The sequence below is a fragment of the Anolis sagrei genome, chromosome 3, assembly GCF_037176765.1.
Source record: "Anolis sagrei isolate rAnoSag1 chromosome 3, rAnoSag1.mat, whole genome shotgun sequence".
Taxonomy (NCBI): domain Eukaryota; kingdom Metazoa; phylum Chordata; class Lepidosauria; order Squamata; family Dactyloidae; genus Anolis; species Anolis sagrei.
Genome location: NC_090023.1, coordinates 205,748,331 through 205,763,486, shown reverse-complemented (window position 1 = coordinate 205,763,486; position 15,156 = coordinate 205,748,331). Strand labels below are relative to the sequence as shown.

General features: G+C 36.7%; 1 protein-coding gene across 1 annotated transcript in view; it reads left to right on the top strand.

Annotated features, from left to right (window-relative positions):
* Positions 1 to 15,156, top strand: part of ATRNL1 (attractin like 1) — a 678,126-nt gene that overhangs the window by 205,911 nt on the left and 457,059 nt on the right. Inside the window, exon 20 of the mRNA XM_060768490.2 lies at positions 6,907 to 7,000. Coding sequence (XP_060624473.2) covers positions 6,907 to 7,000 — 94 coding nt within the window. The remainder of the gene's footprint in view (positions 1 to 6,906; positions 7,001 to 15,156) is intronic.

Below are 15,156 nucleotides of genomic sequence, written 5' to 3'. Positions count from 1 at the left end.
TACGAAATGCTTTGTTACATTCAAACATGCACATTTCTCCTGCAGTGTGAATTGGTAGATCTCTAGATAATTCATATTATGTTATTTATCTGTGCATATAATTCAGTTCTAGCTTGCTCTCTGACACGATAAATAACTGTCTTCACATTACATTCCACAAGAAATGTAAAAACAATTTCATAAGGAATAATCAGTTCAGAAAAATATTATTATAAAATCATCTCATGATTTTTGGACAGTAATTGAGTGCATGGAATTTGACTGTAGTTGGGAGTGTTGAAAAGTAGATGGCTTTTTTTGTTTAAAGATTATTCTTCTGATATGGTTGATCTTGTAGAAACCTATTAGAATATGGTCATTCAGTTGGTAACTTTTCTAAGGTTTTAGAGAAAAAATGAGCAGCTTATACTTATAGGAGTGCCAAACATTTTGTATTCTGCTATAAAATGAATAATTTTCCATCTTAAAAAATATTTTTCAAAAATTTACATTGTGTTTATCCACTCTTTCTACCAGTATAGGTACTTAAGATGGCTAATAATACATCTAAATGTAAATATAAATACTAAAAAAACAACAAAGAAGAATTCTTGCCAAGAAAATCTTGTAATAGTTGAGTCACCATGACCTGAAGGCACACAACAACACCAAGAATAATGCTAATGTATAGTATGTCACAAGATGTAGGGCTGAGGATACTTCGCATTAGACATTGAAAGTGTGCAATGGGGAGTGTAGAAAGAGAGAAAAGAGAATTCACACCACACTTGTAAGGACAGTATAACATTATCTCGGTGGTGGCTCCTCGGCTGTGGAACACCCTTCCTATGGACATTAGACTAGCACCATCTCTAAAGGTATTCCGCAAAAAAGTGAAGACCTGGCTGTTTGAGCAGGCGTTCGAATAATTAGTGCAATGATTGGTTAATGAACACTGGAATGGAACAATGGATGACGAATCTGGAACATGTGTTTGATGACGAGACGACAGTGAATGGGTATTGTAGTAACTGTTTATTAATTGTGTAATGTGTTAGGTTGTTAACTGTTTCTATACTGTAGCACTGAATTTTTGCTGTTTGTATTTGTTGTGAACCGCTGTGAGAACAGCGGTATAGAAGTAAGGTAAATAAATAAATAAATAAATTTAACATGTTGCTTTATTTCAAGAAAAGCATAGAACCTTATAATTTTGAAGGAGTCATCTCAATATGCTTTGTGAAAATGGGGTTGACAGACATATTGAAAGAAGGTATATATATATATATATATATATATATATCTCCCTAGGATGTCCTAAGGGAAATGATTACATCTTTGAAAAGTCATCTCTGGAATTAACTTAGTTATATATAAAATCTTTTGGGGATAATATGAATTGGTCGAACAGCAGAGACAAAGGGTTTTACAAGTAATTTCTATTAGAATTTATTTATTTACTGAATTTATATCCCGTCCTTCTCACCCTGAAGGGGACTCAGAGCAGCTCACAAAACAGGCACAATTCAATGGCATTCATAAAAAGGATAATACAACATATACATTAAAACCAACAATTAAAACAAAACAATCTTAAAATAGTTAATTAAAATCACACAATCTAAAAGCATATTCCAGGAGCCATTCTGGTCATCAATTGCGTTGTTCCATAAACACTTACTGCACTGAGAATTATTGTCTAAAGGCTTGGTCCTACAGCCATGTCTTCACTTGCTTTCTGAAGGACAGGAGGGAGAGGGCTGATATAATCTCCTTGGAGAGGGAGTTCCATAGCTGAGGGGCCCCCACTGAGAAGGCCCTGTCTCTCATCCCTACCAGTCGCACCTTCAAGCAGGGCCTTCCCAAACATTCTTAACCTCCGAGATGATTCATAGAGGGAGATATGTTTGGAGAAATAAACTGTTTCCTGAGATGAATGGTATATAATATACATGCTTCTGATATGTGTGCACAGTGTGCATGGATGTGGATGAGACCAGAATGAAACTGGATGCAAAAAAAAATAATAATAATCAATGAAAGCGGTGGCATTAAGTATGGTAGTTAATACATAATACATATCTGCTACCTGGCACTGTTGGCTCCTTAGCAGTTGATTACTTCTGAAATATTAAATAGTTGTTTTCAGGAGAAAATCTTCAGTTGGACTGCAGCAAGTATGGTAAACAACATGTACAGACTGGCCAGTTGGCTATGTTGGACCGTGATAAATTTATTTAGTTGTTTTGTAGTCATCTGCTATAAACTCTAGCAGCTAAGCTTTAATGTGGTAAGTTAAACGGTATGCACTGTGTATATTAAAAGCTCATTATGTCTTGTACATTTTTCAAGGGCAGACAAGTGGAAAAAATAAACACAACTTGCAGGCGTAATGAAGTGTAATATATGTTTCTCACTAAAATTTCTGTAAAACATGTCATTGCTGCTCATGCAGTTCTGAGTCAACATACGAGAATATTTATACTGATAGCATCTGAAAGGCTTTTGTTGTATTAGATTTACCTGCTTTTTATTTATTTTATTTACATTCTTTTTATTAGAGGAACTGGCAGAAATATGCATGTTGTTTAAAGATTCAACATATATTCATTTCAGAAGATTTGGAGCCTTGTCTACCCAAAATATACTGTTAGATTGTTGAGTTAATGACTAACAAATAGTGTTTAAAATTACCAAGAGATGATATAAATCTGATATAGTGACAATGTGAAAGGTAGTTATGTAGTTTCATTTGTAAAATCAGGTGTTAGTACTGTCAGTAGGATTTGATTGATCTTAGTAGTTTTTCCTCTCATCTTTGGAAAAGTAGAAGGAATATCCCTTTTGACTCTTTGTTCCGGAGATGCTTTATCAGAGAGAGAAATGCAAATCAGTATATTAAATCTGCACAGCAATTATTTGCTACTCTGTCTTGTTCATTCCCAATCAGCATAAGTGCACTTCTCTGATTACTGGTATCCTTCTTTTGAAATTGCGGTAGACAGGGACAAGAGTTTAAAGAAGTGAAGAAATAAATCTACTAGATCCTTTGATCAACTAACATACCCTGACCAATGAAGCCGTTTAGTTAGATTTTGGTACAACTCATATGTCCTAGGAAAAGAGTAGCTTCTGTGTCTAAGTCAAAATGTTTTCTTTAAACCAGTATTTTTAGATATTGCTTAAGGTTACTGTACTGTGATATAGAAGGGCATTCTGCTAGCTATTAAATTTAGTCTGTCTCTGCACAGTTTTTGCTGAGCGCCTTTCTGTAATCATACTGAGGCCCCATCAACATTGCCATATAATGCAGTTTCAGAATGCAGTTTAACTTGCAACATATGGCAGTGTAGACTCATATAATCCAGTTCAATGCAGTTAAACTGCATTCTGAAACTGCATTATATAACAGTGTCGACGGGGCCTGAGTTGCAGGACATGAGGCAATATCATCCTACATTTACCATGAAACCTTAGGGATAGTATAGGCAGTGGTGTAGTAGGCTGTGAAGGGAGAGTAGAATTGATAGAAATCATGTCATACTTTGTACAATTTGACATGGTTTTCCTCTCACACAAAGCCGGTTTCTTCTAGTAGATTTTGTTGCATTGTGAATTTCATCATTTCCGATAATTCACCATGCTGACTGAACTTGGAGGGAGTTCTAGTCCGAAAAGATCAGGAGAAACTGAGTTGCCCATTCCTGGGCTCATTCATTCATTTAAATCCCCTTGATTATTCAACCAGAAAATGGATTTTGCATTTATAAAAACCCCTTTCATTCACCTACACCCTTTCAGGTGTAGGTACATGATTATTACATCTGATTATTGTAATAGCAATGCATTGAGCCATAAATCTAGTACATTTCAGACAAATATATCCCTGATATATTTGTCTGAAATGTAATGACTACTGAAAAATACTTGCAAGCTTCAGATCTATTTCTGCTCTGTCTAATGGAGAAATCAGTGCATGTTTGGAAAGACAGTTTCATAATCCGTCATCAAAACCATCTGAGTTTATGATTGATATTAAACTTACTAAACATATAAACCAGACTGATTGATAACTGGCAAATAGAGAAAACTTGAAGATAGTGACAGATTTTGTATTTCTAAGCATGATACCTGGCAGACTGCAGCCAGGAAATTAGAAGACATTTACTTCTTGGGAGGGGAGCAATCACCAATCTCGATAAAGTAGTTAAGAGTAGAGGCATCATACTGGCAACAAAAATCTGCATAGTTAAAACAATGGTGTTCCCCATTGTAACCTATGGATGCAAGAGCTGGACCATAAGGAAGGCTGAGCAAAGGAAGATGGAGGAAAATTCTGAGTATACCTTGGACCACAAGAAGATCAAACCAATCCATACTCCAGGAAATAATGCCTGACTGTTCACTGGAGGGAAGGATATTAAAGTCATGACCCCTCAACCTCTGAGGATGTCTGCCATAGATTTGAGTGAAACATCAGGAGAGGATGCTTCTGGAACATTGGCCATACAGCCCGGAAAAGTCACAACAACCCAAAGATGAAATACTTTGGCCACATAATGAGAAAACAGGATAGCTTGGAGAAGACAAGGATCCTGGGGAAAATGGAAAGAAAAGGGAAGAGGGGCTGGCCAAAGGCAAGATGGATGGTTGCTATCCTTGAAGTAACTGGCTTGATCTTGAAAGAACTGGGGATGGTGATGGCCAACAGGGAGCTCTGGTGTCGGCTGATCAATGAGATCTCAAAGAGTCACAAAGAGTCGGAAACGACTGAACGAATAAACAACAAATACATATATGTGCATGCATACCTTATTCAGGAGGGAAAAAAGCTCATGCAGCTGATGGATTTTTCAGATCATGCATAATGTAATGGAATCTAATAATGATACTTATATTACTTACAAGTAATTTTCATCAGATACATGCTTTCAGTCATTACCTGTTGTAGCCAGGTCCTGAACATTTCCATATAAATGAGCTCCGTCAATGATTTAGCAACATACTTCATGTAGAAATGGGTCACGGATATCATCATCCTGAATTCTTTAAACTGGTGTTGTGGAATGTGCCTTGTAATTAGCATTGATTAAAGTAAAAATGTAGATAAGCTGTGAAACCATAATGGTTCAAACCTATGAAAACACTTCCTCAAACCATTAATAAAGGACATTTTCTTTCTGCATAATGGAGGTCAGTATCCTTCATGTGAGTCTTGACAATATTTCTTTCCTTAGGGTATTTGTATCCTGCTGTGTCTTTAATTCCATTTTATTATTGAAATAACTTTAAATATTTATTTATTTAGTGTATTATGTAAATACCTCACCAAAAGGCTTCTAGAGCACTTTGTTGATAAAAGTGATGGGTCGGGAGTGGTTTCTTATTTGTCCAAATACAGACCTGTATTTTATTGCTTATATGCATGAGTGATAACATGCTTTCAAAAAGATTGCAAAGCTGCATAAATTCTCTTTCACGCCTGTAAATTCTATATTCTTGAACATTCTCAGAGGTGAAAGTTCTAGGTAGGCAATTTTTTAATTGCAATCTTCTACCTAACTTTCAGTGTTTCTTTACTTCCAATTTTTGCATGTTTGACTGTTAACAAAGTATGTATGTTTGAAACAGATGACTACTCAGACTACTAGACATATTGTCCTGTTCAATAAAATAAGCATTATTCTGTATACAGTTCAGTTTCAATAAGATGATAAAAAGTCTGTGTCTAGACAGTGGATTATGACCATTTTGAATGTATTGCAATAACTTCTTATTGTTAAAATAATAATAGTACTACTACTACAAGCAGTAATTATAGTTATATGCATTTACATTGTTTCTAATGTATTGCAACCCTAAGACAAACTTATCACAGGGTTTTCTTGGCAAGATTTGTTCAGAGAGGGTTGCCATTGCCTTCTTTGAAAGTTGAGAGAGTATGACTTGCCCAAGGTCACCTAGTGGGCTTCCATGGCCAAATGGGACGAAAACTTTGATTTCCCCAAATCCTAGTTACCATTTCAATCACTACACCATGATGGTTCCATAATTCATTATTAATTCATTCATATCTCATTTCCTCCCTAAAACTGGGCCTCAAGCCAAAAGCACATATAATGATGTAAGTATAACCTTAGGAGGAAAAGATATTGTTAAAATGCCATGGAATTAAAATCTTTTAAAATAAATCCATTCATCAAATCCATGAAAATCATGCCATTCAATAAAATGGCAAAATATTTAAAGCCCTTGCAATCCTTTTTTTTAAAAAAAAAAATTCTCGAAGAAAGGTTTTTCACTTTCTTGTAGAAGGACAGTAAGGAAGGAGCTATCCTAGCCTCTCTAGTGTAGGAGTCCTGAAGTGTATAAGGCCAAGAATGTTTCCACCAGACATGTCTGTGAAGGGACACTCCCAAAGATCTTGGGACCCAGGCAGTCTCTTGTAGGTTTATCAGATAGCCTTGAGTTGAGCTATCAAAATCATAACTAGCATGTTGAGGTGAATCTGGAAACATACTGTTGGCCAGCAGAACCATTGTGACGGGGGGCGGGGGTATAACCTGCACTAGTTAATAACAAGCCCTCAGCTATTTGGGTCAAAATATTGTCAATACATATATTTGTCAGTTATATAAAGGCTGTGTACTGTATTATGAGGTTTTAGGTGTAGATCGAGACTCCTTCTGTGGATGAAACAGGACCAAGTGCCAAATATGGCAGAAAGCCCAGTTACACAGAGCTATTCATCATTCTCTACTGAGAAAGGTGTTTGTTCCCCTTCTCTCCAGAGTGAAGAGATGGAAATCTGGCTGCATTTCTGTCCACTGAGAAAGGAGACAATGTATGTTTGATAATATTTATATTCAGTTTTTTCATGAGTACTTAATTACAGTGTGTTGTTATGTCTTTTTTTTATTCCTATAGCTTGCACGTGCAGTGGACATGCAAATATATGTCACATGCAAACAGGAAAATGCTTCTGCACAACTAAAGGGATCAAAGGAGACCAGTGTCAACTGTGAGTACAAATAATAAAGTCTTGAATTTATTTATCAATTTATAGTTTAACGAACTAATGTAATTAATTTTTTTTGTGTGGTTTGATCCCTAGAACCTTAGGCTTTCACTACTGATGAAGGCCATTTTGTATGAAATCCCAACCGATTGTCTTTCTTAAAACAAAGCACTAATGGCCATTTTAACACTTATGGATCTTGTAAACCACTGTAGGGGAAAATGTATATTCTGGACTTTCATTTTATTTGTTAGTGGAACCATGTGAATTGTTTGCTATGTAAATTATTCTATATAAAACACTCAGAATTTTTTAAAACTTTGGGAACATTTTGAGGTAGATATTGAAATTAGTAGACTGACCCATATGATAGAAAGCGTGATGCTGCTGGGTCATTATATCTGAAGTTCTTTGGACCTTAATGCCTTCCTGTTTAAAAATGGAAGTAAATAAAATACTTCATTATATTGTATTTAGAATGTATCTGCTGCAAGAGAGGGTTTTCTTGCAGTTTTGAGAGTTGCAAAATATTGTTATTGTTGGGACTTCATTGATGTCAAAACTTCAGTCAGTAACATATTTACATGTTTACATGTTTCTTGCCACTACAATTGTCTTGTTACTTATTAATAACATATTCTATTTAAAAAAATATTGTATGTATAATTCAATGTATTATAAATTTCATATCTAAGCATAGTATACTTTTGTAACGGTAAAGTTCTCTTCCTATAATTCAGTGATGATGCTATGAAGCAATACTTAATACTTTACTGAGGTGGTGATGCTGTTTGTCATAGTATTGTTTCAGCAGAAGGAGAAGGTATGGAAAAAGCCTTCTTGTGATGGACATTGTTGCCAACACAAATTGAAAAATATACAACAGTAATTGCCTTGTAAGAAACAATATAGCCTAAGCCTCTTTATTGGATGCATAAGAACACTTTTACAGTTACCCATCATAGTTCTTAATGGTCTTGATGTGACTCAGATATAATAGTAGTAGTTGTCATAATATACAAGCCTTCTTGCTCTGCCTGCCCTTTTATCTTCATTTTGCATTGTATCATTTTTACTGTGACTGTTTGAAACATTTAGTCAGTATATGTTTGATTGGAAAACAACATTTGTGATTATTTATCAAAGTTAACAACTATTTCCACTTGTTGGTATTTGATTTCCTATGGTTTTCTCAGTATTTCCCCTAATCAATATTTTAAAACACTAAGATCTGTACATGTTATCTTCCTTTTTTAAAAAAAAAAAATGTCCTGGTCTCTTATGATTGGTGTTGAAAATGTAAGAAATGCTATGCCATGGGATCTTGTAGCACCTTTAAGACTGTGAGGAAAACTTTTATAGCATAAACTTTTAGATTAGTTCTACTTCAGCCATCTACAAAACCTTATTCTATAAACTTCTTTTTCTCAGCTTGTCTCAAAGGTGCTACAAGATCGGTTACATACTGATACAGACTAACACAGCTGAGTCTTTGAACAAGGAAAGCTGTGCTGAATTAAGCTTTAGACCCATGTGGTTCAGTATTGATAGTTGTCCAGTCAAACACTAATGGGAAATTGCAGAGTAGGGCATAAGCACAATCACATCTCCTACTTGTGGTGTTGAGAAGCATAATTCTGCTGTTACTAGAGCTAATATATTGATGTTATTTCCAGTAGCCATTGATAGCCTTATTCTCCAGGAATAGCCATATTTAAAATATGGTCCCTTGGTCTCTTGGTTTTAACTCCCGTAATTTAATGATGAGCTTGCATTTCTTGAGTGCAGGGGACTTATCAGAGGCACATCAGCATCAACAGAGAAAGATGTTCCCATGGGAAGTAATGTTTTCAAACCACAATCAGGATTCATAGCAAATGTATCACCCATTCAGCCTTTTGCCCAAGATGCTGCTGAGACAATGCCTAATGTCTAGCGCACTGGTTCCCAACCTGTGGTCCATGGACCACCAGTGCTCTGCAAGAACTAAAATGTGGTCAGTGGCAGCACCATTACTGTACCGTTGCAATGAGAGTGACTGGTCTCACAAAACCCTCTTATAGCACTAGGGCTTATTAAATATGGCTTTCTGTGGGTGAGCAGATGGTGGCTACTGTATGGCATATATTCTGTTTCAGAAACTAGAGATGATGTGGTCTATCCAATGCAATTTTCTGAATCAGTACTCCAAATAACCAAATTCAATCTAAAGTTGACCAAAGACTTTTGGTACTAATGTTGGAGAGTGGTCCCTGGTCAAGTGGTCCCTGGTCAAAAAAAGGTTGGGAACCACTTGTCTAGCATCTCCATAGAAATCTCCTTAAACTATAGAAAATTCAAGCACCTGGAGCAGGAAAGGCAGGAGCAGGGAAGGCAGGAGCCAAGTCACGCCCAATACAAAGGGGATTTGGCTACAGCTTTGTTATGGAAATAAACTTTCCCAACAAAGTTGGATTCTGAAGCTAACCCCCAACTCATTCCAAGCTTTGGCACCAACAGCCACATCCAAACTAAAGAAAAGGTTTCCTTTTTTAGCTTCTGCTGTACAGAGTTAAAAGCATGTGTTCACCTCTATGAGACAATTTATCAAGAAGGCTCACCATCAGTATTAAGAAAAAAATCATTTAAAATTTTAACTGTACTCAGAGGCTATATTAAAATAAAAATATTCAATTAGAGTTTTAATTACAACTGCATTCTTTATTTATGAACAAATATGTTTAGGTGATAAAAAATACTAATGGCTAGTAAGGTTTAATATGAGTGATAGAGCTTAATCCTTTCTTTGCTCACTCACCCATAAATCTGCCTACTGCCACTGTCATGATGTTCTTCCAGAAAGCGTGCATATGACTGAAGTCTTAATTAATTTAAACCAAAGCACTCATAGCATTAAACTGTATTTAATGGATTGATAATGTGTGCTATGTTCTTCTAAAGGTACATCTCATATTCAAATCATATTCAAAGTGATGAAGGGGCTGTGCTGGCTATTTTTCTTTTATTCACTGTTTTGCATTACTGCTGCTGCATTCAAGAGCCTATATACAGTAAATGGGCTCAGATACTGGTGAACTGTAGCTGAGGATATAAATTGTTTTTGCAATTGTTGGGCAGAGCATTGTGCAATCTCAGCAGCAAGCCTATAAATCTGTGATTACTAAAGTTAGGATTTCCATGAAAATTTCAAACTTTAGCTGTTCACTGTGTAAGTTAGATTTATATTCCTGTCAAGAATCCTATTGATTACAAAGCCATTGCCACAGGGAATGATGTTGCTCCTCCCACCCTTCTCTTTCCAGCAGTGTGCAACGAGTTCCATGCCCTAGGAGCAAAAGCTTTTTAGAAATCAGTGAGACTTTATAAAACAAATTATTTCGAAGTGGAAGAAGCTATAGAAGTCTGGAGAGAAAAGAGCACTTATCCTTTTCAAGACAGTCTTACTTTCTACTCAGAAATAACATACTTTCTTTTCTAGTTCAAAGATGTAAGAGTAAATGATTTTATTAAAGATTGAAGATTTGCGTATAGTGCTGAATAATGGCTCTGACTATTTAAATTAGCAAGGCTTGCTGATTTTAACTGCTATCCTAAGCACAACTGCAAGTACATAATATCCTTTTATCTTATTTGGATTTCAGCTTAAACCAGGAATTGGGGGCCTGTCATTCATGGGCTGGTGTGTAATAGGGGCATAGTATGCTCTCTGCAGCTAGCCCCAGTTAGTAATCTGGCTGCCGACCTTTGCACTAACTGCAGCTTCTGAGCTGTCTTCAAAGGCAGCCACACATAGATTGCATTACAGTACTCCATTCTGGATGTAACTAAAGCATGGACCATTGTGACTAAGTCAGGCTTTTTGAAGTATGGTTGCAACTGGCACACACGTTTTAACTGTGTGAAGGCCCTTCTGGCCACCACCAACATCTGATCTACAAGTGTCAGCAATGAATCCAGGATAACCCCCAGACTGTGGACCTGTGTCCTCAGGGAGAGTGTAACCCCAATGAGCACAGGTTGCCATCCTATACCCTGATTGGCCTCACAACTGACCAGGAGGACCTCTGTCTCGCCTGAATTAAGCCTCAGTTTGTTGGCCCTCATCCAGTCTCACAAAAGCACTCCACAGTGCTGCATATAAAATAAACAATACATAAGCTACCTATAATTTAACCTAATATTACTCCATATTTATCTGAAGTTTCTATTTTAGCGGGGCTTTTTGGGTTGGCTTTTTACAGAACTGCTTTCTTTTTTCTGTGATTTTCTGTCTTACTTGCTGTTTTGTAATTTCAAAAGGTCTCTTTTGGGATAAGACTCATGATTCATCTTTGTACATATAAAATAGCTACACTTTAACAATATAATTATTGTGTTTACATTTTATGTTGAAAATAATTTGTTGTTTTCTGGTTTGCACTGCTTTCAGAGGAAATTAATAGGTGCCAATGCAACTACTATAAATAGTTACAGACATCTTGTTATACAACAAATATTCTTCTTTTGTTGCTAAGTGTAAATGCGATTTTTCATTAGAATCTATTGAGAAAACACATCTTTTAAGTTTCTTCAGATGTATCATAGGGATTTATTTATTTATCATGTCAGGGGCAGACCAAACAGTTGTATTGAATTTTTTAACAAACAAACAAACAAAACCCAAATTTTGCAAGCTTGGTAGTTGATTAAATGTCCTTTGACCAGTAGCTGGCCACATGGAGTGCCTCTGGTGTTGTTGCAAGGAGGTCCTCCATTGTGCATGTGGCAGGGCTCAGGTTGCATTGCAGCAGGTGGTCTGTAGTTTGCTCTTCTCCACACTCGCATGTTGTGGATTCCACTTTGTAGCCCCATTTCTTAAGGTTGGCTTTGCATCTCGTGGTGCCAGAGCGCAGTCTGTTCAGTGCCTTCTAAGTCGCCCAGTTTTCTGTGAAATAACCTTTGCACATTTTTTCTGTCCTGAGCAAAAAGAGAAAGTATATACATAGATGTTTCTGTAATGTTGCAGTATCAGAGTAAATCTCCCTCTGAGTAAGTAATTAGTTCTTAAAATAAAATTTTAAAATAAGTTAAACATGGCACAAGCAAGCATTTTCCATTCTTGATTTTTGATTTCCAAATCTTGATTTTAGCACCATTGACTTCTATTTCTTGGGAAAGCAACAGTGACTACCTCTGTACAGGACTTTGTCCTTCATTTCAAATACCACATTAGTTAAACTAGCTCTACACGTAAAACATGACATGTAACCTTTAATGTTTACTTTATGGCTACTGTTAGACAAATATGGATAACTCTATTATTAATGGAAAACACAAACTGATTTATCATTCCATAGAAGTGCTGGAACAAGGGATGTCATGTCTGATATTTCTCATAATTAAATGTCTCAGACATTATTTCTTAACATTAATCTTAATTTTAAAACATTAATTGCTTCTTTCCCTGAGAGGTACAGAAATATGTATATCATGGAAAAGAAAGTCACACCAAATAATCCCAAAGGGTTCTTCATCATGTTTGTCTTCAGGAGGAAATTGAATGATGTGTTGGAAATTTAAATTTTATAATAGTCAATTTTTCCATTTTAAGCATGAAATCCCCATGTTGAAATACTCTTTACTTCTAGAATTTTTTAAAGGGTTCCTAGTCCTTCCCAAACTCTGAAGGGTCTTTTGACTGAAGGTATCGTATCAGAATGTCAATCTCAGCCCCCTCTGCCACTTCCACCATCCATTCCTCTACTTCCAGTGTTTCCTCCAATTTCCAGACCCACGCGCAAACAATTTTCGCAACAGTTGTCATCAGGGTGAAGAGTCTGTCATATGTCTTCAAAAGTGATATGCCTGTTATTCCTAGTAGGAATGCCTCTGGGTTCATGGGTATTTTAAGCTTTTGTACTTTTTCAATAGTTTCATGGATCTCAATCTAAAAGTGTTTTGCCTTCTTGCAGGATCACGACATATGGAAAAATGATCTTGTTGCTTGTTTGCATTTTCAGCATGTATTTTTCAATTGTAGCTGCATTTTGACTATTTTGACAGGTGTCATGTAGGATTGATAAAACATTTGGTAGGAATTTTCCAGAACTGAGTGGTTTTTGAATATTTTTTATTTTTACTCTCCAGATTCTAGAGTCCTTGTAGGTCTCAGAATAAGAACTATATTAGACCTATGAGTGGCACATTTACATTTTGATTCTCTGTTTGAGAATATTGTCCATCTGTCCTCACGATTCCTTGCTCAGCAGTTTGAAAACCCAGGTAACCTTGAAGGAATAATGCTGATGATCAGAACCTGTTTCCAGCTTTACAGGCAGAGAAAGAGAGAACCTGAATAGGATAACTCATTTGTACAACTCAAAGACTCCCAGTTGCAAGTAAGGAGAGCTGAAAGAGTATTGCAAGTAAAATGCTATTCATGCAAAGGCATAAATCTCATTGTATGCTGTTCTTTTTGCACATGCCCCAGTTCTTATTTCATAGCAAAGAACAAGACATCCATACTGATTTTACTGAATTTAGGCTGCACCACACTAAGATAGTGGCTAAGAACACTTTGTAGAGGTCAAGCAGTCTTAAGTCTTACATTCAAACCGCTACCACCCAATAGCAGTGCACCCTTGCCCTTTGTACTTTGTTATCAAATTAACTGAATTTGATGTACTGCTCATTGTGGTATTTTGACAAATTAAGAATAATAAAATGATGGCTATATAATATGTATCTGTTTTGAAGACAAAAGTTTATCATGAATATGGTCAGAGATATGCTGCTAACTGTACTATCTGCTGCTTTATTAGTAAACACACAGATCCATAAACTTTGCAGGTGATGCAATATAACATTCACTGTTCATTGTTGCCCCATCCTCAAGGAAATCAAGTAAAACCACCCCCTTGTTATCCCAAGAGACATTCACCATATTATTTGTGCTGAACACTAGATTTTGAATATCTTTGGTCTAGGGGAGGTGGGGTGATTCTTGGTCTCTCGATCAGACAGGTATGCCCATCTCATAACCTCCTGGAAACCTTCCTGTAAAACGTGTCTTTATGGGTTTCAAATGCTGCCAACAGTACAAATACATGTGTAGTCAAAGCAGAGGGCAGTGACAGCAGTTAGGGGGCAGACTGCTATCTTCATCCCACAACCAGAAAGTATGGAAAGGAGTATATGGAGCACTTGCCAAGTCCCACCAAGTTGGAGGGAAGGAAAACAGGCTGGAAGGGCCAGTGGTAGTGCTCCCTCCCTCCCTCCCCCTCTAGAATTTACTATTTCCCATGATTTCATGTATCTACAGAAAGTCCAGGAACATATCCCTCTCAAAGACTCTAGCATGTATTTGTTTGGGGAAGTATTTTTGTAGTCAGTGTGTCCCCAGACAGTTTTTTCATTGTAATTACATATTCATTCCTTTGGATGTAAGTCATGCACTCTTGGGATACCAGTTCTAGAATTTCTGCTATCCAGTCAAGAATGTCGCAAAGTTTGATTCCTAGGTCTTTAATAGGCCTGTGTGAGTAATGAAAAAAATGTTTCAATACTCATTACTAAATTAGAGGGGCACAGAGAACCATTTCTAAAGTGTTTCTAAAATATTGTTAGGGGTCTATAACTCTAACGATATAACAAATTCTTCCTTTTCATTAAGTAATTGCACAAGAGGGGGGAGTCCAACCCCCTTTATTCTGCCAGGCAGGAAAAGCACACTTGAACCATCCCCAACATATGCCCAGGCCCATAGCCAGGATTTTGATTCGGGGGGGGGGGGCTGAGTTTGATTCGGGCGGGGGTGAGTCTGAGTGAAAGAGGATCTACCCTAGCAAATCTTTTATATTGTTACCCCAATACCCCCATGCATATGGGATATATTGAGTATGGTGATCAGATCATGATATGAATAAACATAACAGTTTAAATAATGCACCAGTAAGGCCTTCTTGCGGACCACCATGAGAATTTTAGGGGCGACTGAAGCCCCTCAAGCCCCCCCCCCCCGGCTACATGCTTGCATATGCCCATCCAGCTTTTGAAATAATAACAACAATAACAACAACAACAGGAAACCTAGGTAAACTTTTGAGTTACTGCCTCTCAATTTTGCCTACCTCACAGGGTAGATTCAACTCCCAACAATCCATTTTTATCTAGAAAGCACT